The sequence below is a fragment of the Pleurodeles waltl genome, chromosome 7 (assembly GCF_031143425.1).
Source record: "Pleurodeles waltl isolate 20211129_DDA chromosome 7, aPleWal1.hap1.20221129, whole genome shotgun sequence".
Taxonomy (NCBI): Eukaryota; Metazoa; Chordata; class Amphibia; order Caudata; family Salamandridae; genus Pleurodeles; species Pleurodeles waltl.
In genome coordinates, this window is record NC_090446.1 from 1,262,781,672 (window position 1) to 1,262,796,878 (window position 15,207).

The 15,207-nt window shown below is 43.8% G+C and overlaps 1 protein-coding gene across 2 annotated transcripts in view; it reads left to right on the forward strand.

The window, feature by feature from the left end:
- Positions 1-15,207, forward strand: part of LOC138246151 (cytosolic phospholipase A2 gamma-like) — a 643,618-nt gene that overhangs the window by 74,695 nt on the left and 553,716 nt on the right. For both annotated transcript variants that reach the window (XM_069200429.1, XM_069200431.1), the window contains exon 5: positions 2,519-2,717. In XM_069200429.1, the coding sequence (XP_069056530.1) occupies positions 2,519-2,717 (199 nt within the window). The remainder of the gene's footprint in view (positions 1-2,518; positions 2,718-15,207) is intronic.

Consider the following 15,207-nt stretch of genomic DNA (forward strand, 5'->3'; position numbering starts at 1 on the left):
TGCTAACTTACCCCAGATATTATGGCATCATGACAACTTACTATAACATCAATAAAAATAACAGTGACAAATTAGAAGTCAAATTATTGAAGAAGAAACTGTGCATGGCAGGGGCACGAGTTATAGTTACATGAAATAACTAAAACTGCTCAATTTCTATGATTGTGTGCGAGTAAATTCAGAACCTAACAATAACATCCTTGTAACCTTTGTTTTTTTAAGTGAATATATAAACATCTACATATATTAAATGTATACCATATATTTAATATTTTTAGATTTTCTACTGGCAGTCACCAGTAGGTAGTTATAGTTAGGACCATGTTTCCATAGAAAAATATTTTTATACTTGCCTATATCTTTGGCATCATTTAATGAATCATCATGAAAGTTTCCAAAATATGCCGGTGATTCTTGTGGCGTACAGAAAGTTTTGGGGTGAGCTGTTCAAGCAGGGGTTGCGAAAAATGGGGGTCAAAAAACATGCCATTCCCATTTCTATTCCATAGGATTTTCGAACACCACTACAGCCTGATCCACTGGATGGAATTACACCAATATTGGCAGACAGGTAGCTTTCAGTATGCAGACTGAGCTTTTATTTATTATTTTATTTATTTTTAATTTTTATTTTTTGTTTATTTTTGTTATTTAAATCCATTCAGTAGTTGTTGAGATATTAAAGGAAATCCTAATTTGTATATCTGTGGTCGCAACCACTTTGTGAATTATACAAGCTCGTACAGAGATCTGCAGAGCTCTGATTGGCTGCCAACACTTCAACCAGGAAGTGTTGGCAGCCATCTTGGAATAAAATGTGAAAAAAAGAAAAAGGGCCAGGGCAGGGACACCCTGACCCCTTAGCACTAGTGCTGGGATTCTGGAGGGACCCCGCCAGGGCCAAAACTCACTTAAAAAAAAAACAAATTGCCACGAATTTACAGAAAAAACCCAGGAGAGGGCCTTTGTTCTTGTTCTGGAAAAAGCCCCTTGGTGGGCCAGGTCACAGGGGATGCCACCCTCCTAGGACATTTTTATGCCCTAGTGACTGCCACCTCCCTGGAGCTTTAATTAAAATGAATGCAGGAGGTTTATGCGCCCCCCCCCACACGCAGACTGGCAACCTCCCCCGGGCTTTGATCAAAATGAATGCAGGGTGGCCGCATCACCTCCCCGGGGCTGAACTAAAATAATGAGGGGAGTCTGTTTTGGACCCGCGGCCCCGGAGACCACCACTTACCCAGGGCTACTTCACATTGGAGGGGGACGTACAGCCCCCCTCGTGGAGCCAATGATGGCCCTGAGGACAACCACCAGCAAGGACAGGCTCCTGCTATGTTCTAGGGAGCCCACTAATGGTACATATGGGACATACCTGTTTACTCTCACTTGACGGGAGCTTTAACAGCTCCCCCCAAGCGAACACTTCACTTCCCACAAGTGGGAGCTGTCAAACAGCTCCTGCTTGCAGAAAGCAGAGTTTCCATCTGTTTCCAAACATGCAAGCAAATATGTGTGCGGGGAAACAGATGAAAACATTGCTCCCACAAGCCGGGAGCTGCTATTTAAAACAGCTCCCTGCTTGCGGGAGCACCACCGGCTCCCACAGGATGCAGTGGGGCTGGCTAGGGCTGGGGGGGCCTTGAGGCTCCCCCATGACCCTGTCACTCTCTCTTTCTCTCTTCTAGCTCATAATGGAATGGAAGAGAGAGAGAGATTGTTATTTCAATGGTCACTCCATGCAATTACTTCAAAGCGTCAAACTACCAAGATATTTGGTGCAAATGTTATACTTAAGTTTGATGGACAGCAGACCATGGTCACTTTTGTCCTAATGGAAAAGCTCTTGAACTGTCAGTAGGTTGAAGGCTGAAACCCTAATATCTCATGACAGTGTGTCTGTTTATTTTCTAGTGTTTCGACTGTTAAACATTCCTAGTGATGGAACATCGAAGTGCTGCCTGCATTATGATTTTTTTAATCCGAAAGAGGTGAACTTAGATTTTGCAAATACTGCAAAGTTGCCAAAAGACTGCATTTTCTAACTGAGAATCTAAAAAAACCTGACTCCTAGCTACAAGATAGCAACTGACACCTAAAATAATAAGCAGTGTAACTTACAATCATGAAATGTATAAAAGTTCTAGGGGAAAGATTTATTTTTGTTTTAGTCCGTAATTGGCGTGTGCCATGGAGGCCACACATTTATTTGTTTCAATGGCTGTTTGGTTGATCTTTTCCCACAATTACAAGGTATAGCAGGACAACTTACATTCGGTCGGACATAGTATGGACAAGTTTCAGTGAACATTCAGCAGTGCACAGCTACAGGAAAGAGGACTGGATTTTACCTTTATAAATGAGGTTGAACCTAGGTCTCCTTCGGTAGGATTGGATGAAGGACACCAGGAGAAGAGAGCTAGCCTACACTGGCAGTCAGCAGAGGGAATATGGGGGAAGGGCTGAAAGAATTATTAACACCATCATTAACATATTTTCTTTGGCTCTTTACTTACAGGGGCATGACAGTCCTCTATGATAAAGGAGACTGGGTCTCGAAACTGGAGACATTGAATGAAGATTTCTGTAACAGAATAGCAAATCCATTTTTTGATGCTGCCAACGCCTTGGTGAAACTCATAGAAGCATCCAAACATGAGGATTACTCAATGACAGATGTTTGGTGCGCTACAACTATTAACATGTCCTTAAAAGAAGTAAGAAAAACATTGGGTCACTTAAAATGGTTTTGCTGGCACAGTGAACCGTATTAGTTCATCTTAATTTGTAAATTATTTTCTAATATTTAATGAGGATTGTATCATTATTTACAGAATTTTTGTAAATGTTGATATCTAAAACTTTTGTCGAAAACTCCCACGAATGGGTCATGTTCTGTTCGAACGTTCCGAAACAGCAGCTTCTCAAAAATAAATGATAATAGAAGGTGCCAAGGCTTAACGTTGATTAGTCATCCATTCTGGAAAGCCAATGACTGTTTCAATAAATAATCATTTCACATAGTGGCAATGTACTATCGATGTAATTACACGATGAATGTGGATTAGACAGCTCGTCTGAGATTGTGATGCAAATCAATGTATACATTGATATCTGTATTTAATGGAAACAAAGGGCATGTTCTAGCTTTAAAACAATAGTACACTTGATAGGGTGTAAGGTGCTTCACTAGTTTGGGATAAAAGCAAAATATATAGATCACTTGATGCTTTTCTGCATTCGGTGTTTAAAAATGTGAATGACACAGAACTAGTCGGACATAGAGAGGAGGGATGTAGGCAGCAGTTGGAATAAATTCAAATACTTCACCATCCATGCATTCCAATTGATTTACTAATTGAGGCACCAATAACAGGGTCATAGAAACGCATAGTTTTGTGTTTATATTATATCAGATTTGAAATGGGAGTGATGCAGTTTACAATTGTAATACATGTTAAAGCAATGAAATACATCATTATTTACAACACACCAAAGAATGTAAGACTTGTGCAGGAATGATGGGGCATCAGAGCTTGTTTCTCCGAGTGATTGCCTTCCCCGCACCCCATCCCAAGTATCTTCCTTGCCCTTTCTTAGTATCTATACTTTGAGTGAACCAAGAGTGGCAATAAGTGGTTGAACAGCTTGGGTGAGTAATACCTCGATGTGACAAAGAAAGTATTGGTTATATTCCAGAATGACTGCAATGTTCGTGCAGTTCACTACTGTGGATCTGACATTTAGAAGAGCACACCTAACAGATAGCGGGTGGCTATTTATCTGGCTGCTGGCTAAATAGTAGAGCTTAGTTACTATTTGGCCAGTGGTAGTGCAATTGTGGTGAAACATCACTATATTACCATCTGCTTACTAAACAGTAGTCACGCACGAGAGTAGGGGTGCACCAGTTTTCTAATGTATTGGGGTGAAGAAATTTCCAAGATAGGATAGGTAAAACAGACAGCCTTGAATTTGGTACTCTTTGTGATGAGCATACAATGCAAAGATTTTAGGTGGAAGAAGACAGGATTGCACCTAGGAAGCTGGAGTAATAGGGAGATGGCGTAACAGAGCAGCTAGTACATCCCAATTGAAGGCATCTTTGGAGGTTATGAGTAATCCCCTAGACAAGAACATTTCCATACTCTATACAGGAGCTGATGATCACTGGCCAATAGGGCTCTCTGTGGAGGGGGCCAATAATGTAGCTTCAATGGGAAGTTTGGAGTGTTACATCCCCCTAATATATTCTGAAGTGAATAGTTGGGTGCAGCTGCTCTCATTCGGATATGGTCAGGTCTTTGTCAGTTTTAACCTGGATTTGTAAATACACACTCATACAAAAACACATAGTCATCGATTTATTTTGAAGTCCTTCAAGAATGTTGGTTGTTTTATAAAGTATTGTGTTTCCTTCCTGTTAATACCCCTAACATTCCACACTCCTCCCTCTCCATTGCCCCTTTAGCCCACTTAATGCCCTGCATGTCATATTAATATATTTTAACTGGACATGCCAGCATGATTGTTGGTAAATCTGAAAGTCAGAACCACCACCATTCTTTTCGACCAAGATACACCCCTGGGAAGGCAGTAGGCGAGGAACATTTTCATCAGACAGAGCAAGAGACCAAAACAGCTGGGAACAATTCTTTGTCTATGGCGATTGAAAGAGAGTTTGTCATCTAGCCAGATGCCAACGTTTTTCCAAAATTTTTCGGGTATAGTCGGAGAAGCAAAATTATTGGACCCCTTGTAAGACGACTGAAGGATGTTCTAGTTACCTAAAACCAGAAGCACAGTCTTTTCCCCATTCAGCTTTAAGCAATCCATGCTGCCCATGGATTTCAGCTGTTTCAACATGGATGTTGCCCATCCATGTTGCAACAGCTGAAAACATTTTTGGAACTGATCAGATTTGGAAGAGGACTTCTTGGCAAAAGACACAATGAGCTGAATGTTATCAGCATAGAAGAAGGAAAGACATATTGATGATTTCTTCTAGGGGGTAAAGATTGACGTTATAAAGTGTGGTGCTCAGGAAGGAGCTCTGCATGACAAGGGAAAGGTAGCAGAGGAGAAGGGCTTCACGGAAACGTCCAAGGATCTGTCATAAATGAAGAAAATAAGCTATTTTCAGACATATTTGTTTATGCCATCCTGAAGGAGTCTGTTAAGCAGAGTGTGGTGAAAGATGAGGTTGATAATCACTGCTGGAAATTGGGTTACTGGTTGAGGGGGTGAAGCCCTACTCAAGCAACAGACACAATTCTTGTTTGGGCGAGACACATGCCAACCCCAAATTAACCTTTGCTCAACCCTATGGGAGCTTGGCACAAAGCAGTCAGGCTTACTTTTTCAGCAAGGTGTAAAGCATTTATGCAGCAGTTCAAACACTAATAAAGTGAAAACACAACACAAGAAAAATCCCACACCAATTTAGAAACATTAAGTAAACTTCAATAAATGATTTGACATCAATATGAAAAAACTCCAATCAGTATAACCTAAGATGTACAAGTTTAAAGATTTAAGTGAAAATAGTGCTCAAAGGCACCAAGTGCCACTGTCGTTATTTGTTCACACTGGAACAGGACAATGTCATAAGTTCCAGCCAATAACAACGGAACGCAGGCGGGATACAGGTACTAAGTTAGACAAGCTGAACAAACATATGTTAAATGCTGGTTGCTGGGCATTGAAAGATCATGCGTCAAAGATGCATCACGCAATGGTGACTCAGAGGAGCTACGAGGCTGTGATGCAAAGTACTGTACCTTCATCAATGATGTCCTTGATAAGGGGCTTGCGATGCAAAGTCCTGTGTTGAGGATATGTTGAACACTGAGAACTCCAAAGAAGCTGCAGTGCTGCGATGCGTAGTCCTGCATTGTTGTACAGGATGTCGTCAACAAGAGACTGCCTTGAGGATGCTTTGCATAGCTGCAGGTCCAAGGAGGCTGTGGCAAAGCAAAGTCTTGCATCAGCGATGCATCAGGGATGCGTCGTGCAGCAGCAATTCCAAAGTGGAGCTGTGAGATGATGCATAGCGTTGCATCGTTTCTGCCCACAGGACCTCAGCTGAGTTGGTAGAGCTACTTCTGGCCCATTTTCCAAGGTCCATGACTCCCACTTTGAAGTAGGAGAAAGCTCTGTAAATATTTACCCCCAGAGGTGCTTGGAATTTCCTGCCTCCCTGCCCTGGCCCCAGCTTGTTTGGGGTCACCATGGTATGAACACATTTTCCAACCATATTTACACACTAAACAGCATTGTGTCATCTGCAAGTGAAACCATTCAATTTGATATACCACTTTTACATAATTAACAGTGTCAGCTAAGGTCTATTCTACAGTTGGGTTGGAAGCTACAAGTTCTTAGAAGTGGCCACCTGCCCTGGCACCACGAAAACTCAGATGAGTATTTGCTGCATTTAATTTGACAAGGAAACAACAAATAATGGCTATGAAAGTAGTGACTTATGTCGTGCTTAACATTGAAAAGTTCGAAAAGTTGCCTTTTACTGTGGCAGAAATTTCATCAGCAATGTGGTTAATACATTGGGTAATTATTCTGGCCATTCCAACATTCCAATTTACTTTGTGCTTTAAACACCTTCCAGTAGGCAGATTTGAGTGGTTGTAAGACAGTTACATCCAAGGGGTGTGAGAGCTACCCTTTTCATACAAATGTTTCAGTGATGCAAAGGAGGTCTTCCAAAGCAACAGCTAATGGTAGACTTCTGTGAGCCATTCTATGATTTGTAAACAGCTGCCATTGAACGGAGCTTGTAATGATTCAATGATTCAGTTGCAAACTTAGCTTTTTATCTGAAGAGTATTCTTGTCCCTTTGATTTGCCCAGTATTCCAGGTGCTCTCGAATGGAAGTAGGGTGATGTTGAGTGATGAAGGCTGCTGTGGTATGAGCGCCGGCATTGCCTACATGGTTTTGGTCTCTCAGATTGAGACTTGTTGCAGAAATGTGCTCCCCCCACATGAGAGATAAAACTAACAGAGATATGGCCATATACTGCTACTTCCAATGTAAATTTTGACAAGCTGAGCAGACTGGAGTATCTTTTGTTGGAAAAACACATGGCTCTTACATCTGCTTGTGAAAACTATGATCTTCAAGGAGCAAGGTTATCTGTAGTAATACAGTCCCTATTAATTACCAGCTTTCCAAAATATTTTGGTGAATTCATTTGTCACATCTTTAATGAATCCAACACTGCTGGGATTGTGCACTTATTGAAGGCTGTTGGTTGTGGTTTTGTTAGCACCTTTCAAGCCGTGTTTGGAGTTATACCTTCAGCCATCCACTAACTATTTTGAGTGTTTCTGGGGATTACCAATAACTTTAGTATTAATAGGCAATATTCTATTGTTGCTTTTTTTCATTCGCAATGGCTGCCCCATCACAACAATGAGGAATGATGGAGCTTCTCCTGGCCCACCTGTGTCGTGAATGCATGATATAGTTCATTGTAGCACCACTTCTGGAAGAACTGGAGTTAAACTGGTCACTGTCATCTAGGCCAGTTCTCAATTACATGCAGCCCATCTTTTGAAAGAGGTAAGATCTCTTTCTCCACGGCTTTCCTGAGGAGTTAGAGTGTCTTGCTGTAGGCTGCCACAAATCAGCTCTACTTTCTAGGTTTGGGTGAGGTTCTGCTAGCTAGCCAAAACGGTTAGGCCAACAGCTGGCAAACGGTGTGGAATTGACTCAGTCCCACACAAGCAGTGGTGCTGCTGCCCAAAACCAGCAGTCTCATCTCTATGGTGAGAGTCCTGTAATGAGACTAGTGCCAAACCCTTTGTGAGTGCACTTAGTCTGAGCCTTTGTGATGTGCAGGTGTGGTAGGTGACAGCTGCTGCCCCTCAGGGATAATCCATCACCTATGCTCCTTTGTCTCACAGTCTTTGACAATGCACAGACAAACTGCCAGCTATATCTAGTCATGTGACCCAGAGTACAGGCTGCAGACACAAAATGGTTGGGACAAGAAAATGCCAACTTTCTTAAAGTGGCATTATCATAACTGTGACTTAAAATCGGACTTTCCCATTAAAGATGGTTTTAAATTCCAAATATTTACACACCAAATTCAACATTTAGATCTTCTCTCAATTGAAAGTTAGCACTTTTTTAAAATGAAATAAAGCAACCTAATGTTATCCCAAGGGAGATGTAGGCCTAGCAGAATTGCTTTTTCTACCAGGATCGGTAAAAGCTAAAAGAATATGTACATCTTTTTCAAATACACTGCTCCCTGTCTTATATGTTATTTGCAGTCTACCCTAGGGGTGACTTATATGAAATAGAAAGGAAGAATCACGCCTGGCAAAAGGTTTATTTTGCCAGGTTGACATGGCAGTTTACACTAGGGGTGGGCGATTGTAGGAAAGTACCATCTTGCGTATGTCAGTTTGTTTTTGCCTGTCTCACTGGGATATTGCTATCCAGGACCCCAGTGCTCATAGTTTGTGGCCTGAATGTGTGTACCTGTGTAGTGACTAACTGTTTCACTGAGGCTCTGCTAACCAGAACCTCAGTGCTTATGCTCTCTCTGCATTTAAAATTGTCACTATAGGCTAGTGACCATTTTCACCAATTCTAATTGGCACACTGGAACACCCATATAATTCCCTAGTATATGGTACCTAGGAACCCACAGTATTGGGGTTCCAGAACATTCCTATGGGCTGCAGCATTTCTTTTGCCACCCATAGGGAGCTCAGACAAATCTTACACAGGTCTGCCACTGCAGCCTGAGTGAAATAACGCACACATTATTTCACAGCCATTTTACACTGCACTTAAGTAACGTATAAGTCACCTATATGCCTAACCTTCACTTAGTGAAGGTTAGGTGCAAATTTACTAAGTGTGAGGGCATCCTGGCACTAGGCAAGGTGTCCGCACATAGTTCAGGGCAATTTCCCTGGACTTTGTGAGTGCGGGCACACCATTACACGTGTGCACTACATATAGGTCAATACCTATATGTAGCTTCACAATGGTAAATACGAATATGGCCATGTAACATGTCTAAGGTCATGGAATTGTCCCCCCATGCCAAATCTGGTATTGGGGTGCCAATCCCATGCATCCCTGGGGCTCCACTATGGACCCCAGGTACTGCCAAACCAGCTCTCTGGGGTTTTCTCTGCAGCTACAGCTGCTGCCAACCCACAGAAAGGGTTCTGCCCTCCTAGGGTCTGGATAGCCCTTTGGACATAGGTGTTAAGGGCTGGGGAGGAGTAGCCTCCCCCAGTCTCTGGAAATCCTTGGAAGGGCACAGATGGTGCCCTCCTTGCATAAGCCAGTCTACACCGGTTCAGGGAACCCCCAGTCCCTGCTCTGGTGGAAACTGGACAAAGGAAAGGGGAGTGACCACTCCCCTGTCCAACACCACCCCAGGGATTGTGCCCAGAGCTCCTCCAGTGTGTCCCAGACCTCTGCCATCTTGAATCCAGAGGTATGAGGGCACAATGGAGGCCTCTGAATGGCCAGTGCCAGCAGGTGATGTCCGAGACCCCTCGTGATAGGTGCTTACCTCACTAGGTGGCCAATCTTCCTCTGAGGGCTATTTAGGGCCTCTCCTGTGGGCTTTTCCTCAGATAATGACCTGCAAGAATTCACCAGAGTTCCTCTGCATCTCCCTCTTCGACTTCCGCCAAGGATCGACCACTGACTGCTCCAGGACGCCTGCAAAACCGCAACAAAGTGGCAAGAAGACTACCAGCAACATTGTAGCACCTAATCCTGCCGGCTTTCTCGACTGTTTCCTGGTTGTGCATGCTTTGGGAGCTGCCGGCCTTCATCCTGCACTGGAAGCCATGAAGAAATCTCCAGTGGGTCAACTGAATCTTCCCCCTGCTCCAGCAGGCACCAAACGTCAGCGCCACCGTTACGCTGGGACCCCTCTCATCCAGACGAGCGTGGCCCCTGGAATACAGGTGGTGGACCCACGTGACCCAGACTGTCCAGTGGTCCAACTGTCCAAATTTGGAGGAGGTAAGTCCTTGCCTCCCCTCTCCAGACAGTAAACCTGTGTACTGCGTGAACTGCAGCTGCTAGGGCTTCTGTGCACGTTTGCAAAGAATCCTTTGTGCGCAGCCTAGCCCAGGTCCTCAGCACACCTTTCTGCGTTGCTCAACTTCCTGAGTTGACCTCTGGCTTCGTCGGACCCTCTTTTGTAGTGTTGAAATGACTGCCATGCTCAGTTTTCATGAACCCATGTTCAAGTACTTCTGCGGGTGCTGCCTTCTTGTGTGTGGGCTCTCTGCATTGCTGAGGGCCCCTTCTGTCGCCTCTTCCAAGTGGTGACCTCCTGGTCCTTCCTGGGCCTGGGCAGGACCCTTTTTCTTTAACTATGACCTTTGCAGCTAGCAAGGCTTGTTTGCTGTCTTTTTCCAAAGAAACAACTCTACATCCTCCAGCACTCCATGGGACATCTTATGCACAAAGGAGAAGTTCCTAGCACCTTTCGTTGTTGCAGAATCTTCAGCTTCTTCCATCCAGAGGCAGCCATTCTGCACCTTCATCCGAAGTTTAGTGGGCTCCTGCCCCCCCTGGGAATTTTCACAACTGTTGGACTTGGTCCCCTTCCTTTGAAGGTCCTCAGGTCCAGCAATCCGTCTTCAGTGCTTTGCAGTCTATTGTGGTCTTTGCAGAATCCTCTGTCACGAGTTTAGTGTGCTTCTGGGGAAGTAGTATCACTTTACTCCTACATTTCATGGTCTTGGGGTGGGGTATCTTGGACACCCTTACTGTTTTCTTACACTCCCAGCGACCCTCTACACACTACACTAGCCTAGGAGTTCATTTGTGGTTCGCATTCAACTTTCAGAGTAGGTTGTGATGCCACTAGGCCTATTGCATCCTATTGTATTCTACAGTGTTTGTACTATTTTTCTTACTGTTTACTTACCTGATTTTGGTTTGTGTATATATTTTGTGTATTTGACTTACCTCCTAAGGGAGTATATCCTCTGAGATATTTTTGGCACATTGCCACTAAAATAAAGTACATTTATTTTTAGTAACTCTGAGTATTGTGTGTCTTGTGATATAGTGCATTATGATATAAGTGGTATAGTAGGAGCTTTGCATGTCTTCTAGTGCAGCCTAAGCTGCTCTGTTATAGCTACCTATATCAGCCTAAGCTGCTAGAACACTACTAATCTACTAATGAGGAATAACTGGACCTGCCACAAGGTGTAAGTACCATCAGGTGCCCACTATAAGCCAGGCCAGCCTCCTACAGCGATAAATTCTCCTCCCCTAATGCAGTTGGCAGAATTGTGTCCACTCTGTGTTATGCTTGTAATGGGGAGTTCCGGGGAAATTCCGCCAACCATCACATGCCAGAGTTCTTTCTCACTTACAATCGCCAGCTGTAATTTAGTGAGCGAGAATTGAAATCCCCTACTGTGAATTTCAGGCAGTCAAGGGCAACTGGTGAGATTAATTGAACGCTGATGGTTGTGTGAAAAAGCAACTATTTGCGGAAAAAAGTCTGCTGCTCAAGTATGAAATCTACTTAAGCAGCAGCAAAACCAACATGAAAAGCAGTGCCCTGTGGCTTACCGCATGGATCCCATTCATGCTGATTTTTCAGTATGGAATTGCCTTCCAGTGCCAAAATCAGTGCAAAAAGCACAAAATACCGATTTCCAAACTTTCACAGAACTCTGTGGAATCTTGCAGAGTTTTCATGTAACTTCACGGAATTCTGTATAATGAAGTTCAGTGTGTTCTGCCCACCCCTAGTTTAAACCGCTCACAGAGGATAGAATGGCAAGCCTGAGTCATGTTTAAAGTGCAACTTAGGTGGATGGCACAATCACTGCTGCCGGCTCACTAGTAGCATTTAATTTACAGGACCTGGGTACGTGAATATCACTTTTAAATCTGCCAGTAGGCTGTACGCCATTGCTACTTTGTTTAAAGGAGAGAGCACACACACTGTATCACTGTTTAGCAGTGGTAAAGTGTGCAGAGTCCTAAGGCCAACAAAAACAAGATCAGCAAAAATATAAAAGTAAGGCAACATGTTTGGGGGAATACTACTCTAAGGCTGACAGGCCTAACATCGACTGTGTCAACAACAGAATCACCTTCAAGCTCCTCATACATGCCTACAAGCCCCCCACAGCATCGAACCCACATACCTCAACCACCGCCTTACCTATTACACCCCCACCAGGCAACTCCACTCCACCCACATGGCCCTGGCCACCATCTCATGGATCCGCAAGACCACAGCTGGAGGAAGATCCTTCCCATACCTCGCTTCTAAGACTTGGAACTCTCTTCCTCTTCATCTCAGGCAATCTCCCTCACTGCCTCAATTTAGGAAGGACCTCAAGACCTGGCTCTTTGACTGAACCTGCCATCCATATCATCGACCAAACTGCAGATATTCTCCCACCAGTCCCTTGAAACCCTAACTGGTTATTAGCCACGCTCTACAATAATCCTGATGGATTGATTGTGACTAAGAGTGTCAATGCAGCATAAATGCCTTGGTATAAAGTAAGAACCAAGTCTTTTGTAACTGCTGTGAGTGTGTCTATGAGATTGTGACATTACAAATTGTGAAATATTTGTCTATGAATATGATTCTTGAGGGTTTTAGCTAGAAATAGAAGGAGAGAGATGGGATGACAATTCCCTCTCACTGAGGGGCACAAGTTAAGCCTACTTAAGGAAGGAATGACCACTGTATATTTCCAATCCTGGTGAACTGTGGAAGTTTCAAGGGAGAGATTAAGAAACTTGCTTAAGGTGGGATAGATGGCTGGAGTTCCAAGGTCAAACATGCGGGGAGGATCTGGATCCAGTAGGGATCCAGATTTAACTGATATGATAAGACTGTCCAGTGTCTAAACAATGGGGGAGAATTCTGCCAAGGGCTCCAAATGTTAGAAGGGTCAAAGTGTTCAGGACAGGGGATCTCACAGGCTTCTGATGAAGTAGATGCTGAATTATTTTAGAGAATAAATTGGGCAAATTGTTGCACATCCTGTAAGTGAGTGGGATAGAGGAGGATCTAGCAACAGGGTTCATTAGGTATTTCACCATAGAATATATTTTCTTAAAGAAATTAGTACCTACATCAATTTTGCCTGTGGAAACCTCCATTTGGACAACACTGGTGGCCTTGTGATAGGAATTACTGACTAATGTGAACCTTCATGCAATACTGGGGTTGTAGTTATATCTGGAGTTGTAGTATTTTCTCACAGTTTAAGATTTCAGTATTCCAGAAAGTTAAGATGTTTGTAAAACCATTGTGAGAAGGGTTTAGTTCTTTGGTGCAGGAATAATCAGGGAGCAGGGAACAAAGTATGATAGCTATTCAGAGTAGGAAATTATCATTATTTTGGTTAATATTGTTTGACAGGAGAGGATCACACTAGAGAGAGGCACAGAATTTAATTTGCGTAGGCATAGACGTAAGGTAGGTATGGCAACTGAAGGCACAGCACCAGTGCCTAGAGAAAAATATCTTGGGACTGCATGGTGATCCGATCATATGGAGGTAGAGGAGATGCCACCCTGGGTTCAGGTAAATTGGAGAAAATAGGGTTGAGAATATGACCAACTGAGTGCAAAGGGGACTTCACCATCTGGGAATGCTAAATCACTGCCAGATTGTCAATAAAAGGCTTGGAGTGCTGATATTAAGGCTCCTCCATGTGATAACTGAGGCTGCCCATGATAGTAAAATCGGCAATTATTTTGACATAAGGAGAGACAGTGTGAGGAAATGTGATGTGTTACATGGTGTGGTTGTGCAACCTCTCTGTGTAACACACTCTTCAACCCATTTAGGTCCAGTAGGTTTTGTTGATACAACCCTCAGCTCAACCCTGGGTATGTGTGGTACTGTGCAGCAAATCTTACACTGAGAAAATTATCCACTGGAGAGTTCCAGAGATTTTACAAGCAATAATAAATCAAAGCAATTTCACTCAACCCTGGACAAGCCTTGACAAAGTCAACAAATTTGACACATAAACTTTTACAAAGAAGCTTAGGTAAGTTTCACTGCGGTCAGTTAGAAGTACTTGGGGTGACCATCTCTGCTAGGGAAATAGTCAAGGGGACCAGTAAGGTCCTCCAGAATGGTTAGGTCCACAGAAGAAGAAGTCCTCTAGCAGTTCCAGGTACTATATCTGTGTTGCATTTGATTCATATGAAGTGGTCCTGGTGCAAGGAAGGAAGGATGCTGAGGATGCTTCATGGATGCTGTGGATGTGATGCTGTTGATTGGAATCTTCCTGCACTGGTTCCTCCGTCAACAAAGATGGTGAAGGGATCCTGGTTCCAGGCTGGATGTCCCACAAAGTCCTGTAAGGTCTGTCAGAAGTTCAGTTGCCACTGGACTACCAGTCACCTGTTGTTGCGGTCACAAGCCAATCTTTCCTAGGTCAAGAAGGTCCCAATAATTCTCTGACAGCACTCCAGGATTCAGAAAACTCAGGTGCAACTCTGTGCGTAGAGTTCTGGTCCTTCGTGCTGCCCGCTGTGGTGGTTTGAAGACTTTGGGGGTCATTACAACCCTGGCAGATGGTGGTAAAGCTGTGAAAATACCGCAAACAGGCCGGCGGACAAAAAAAGGGAATTACGACCGTGGCGGTAACCGCCAACAAAGACAGCCACTTTAACACTTCGCCCGCCACGGCGGTACAGACAAACAGCGTGGCGGTCACTGCCAACAGACAGGCGGAAGACAATGTACCGCCCACAGTATCATAACCTACCAATCCGCCACCTTTTCCGGGGCGGATTCTCCGTGGATAAAAACACGGCAGAAACAGCTTTTGCTATGGGAAAACGCTCACCTGAACACACTCCACGAGGAACGACGACTCCATGGAGCCGGAACTCCAAATCCTACCTGCCCTTGTCTTTCTGCTCCTCTATGAACAACAGCGACGTAGGCGCAGAACATACCGATGAGTACTGCATCTACGACACGGGGAGGAAAAAGTTAGGGGGACACCCACTAAACACCCCCACCCCCACCCTTGCATATCACAACATACACACCAATGCAGTCAAAAATATCACATGAACAACCCACAATTTGCCCGGAAGAATGCAAAGACAAAGCGAATTGCGGGCAAACATTGTAATGTGCCAATATATATGTCATATAAAAATATACTGAATTATATCTCGAAAT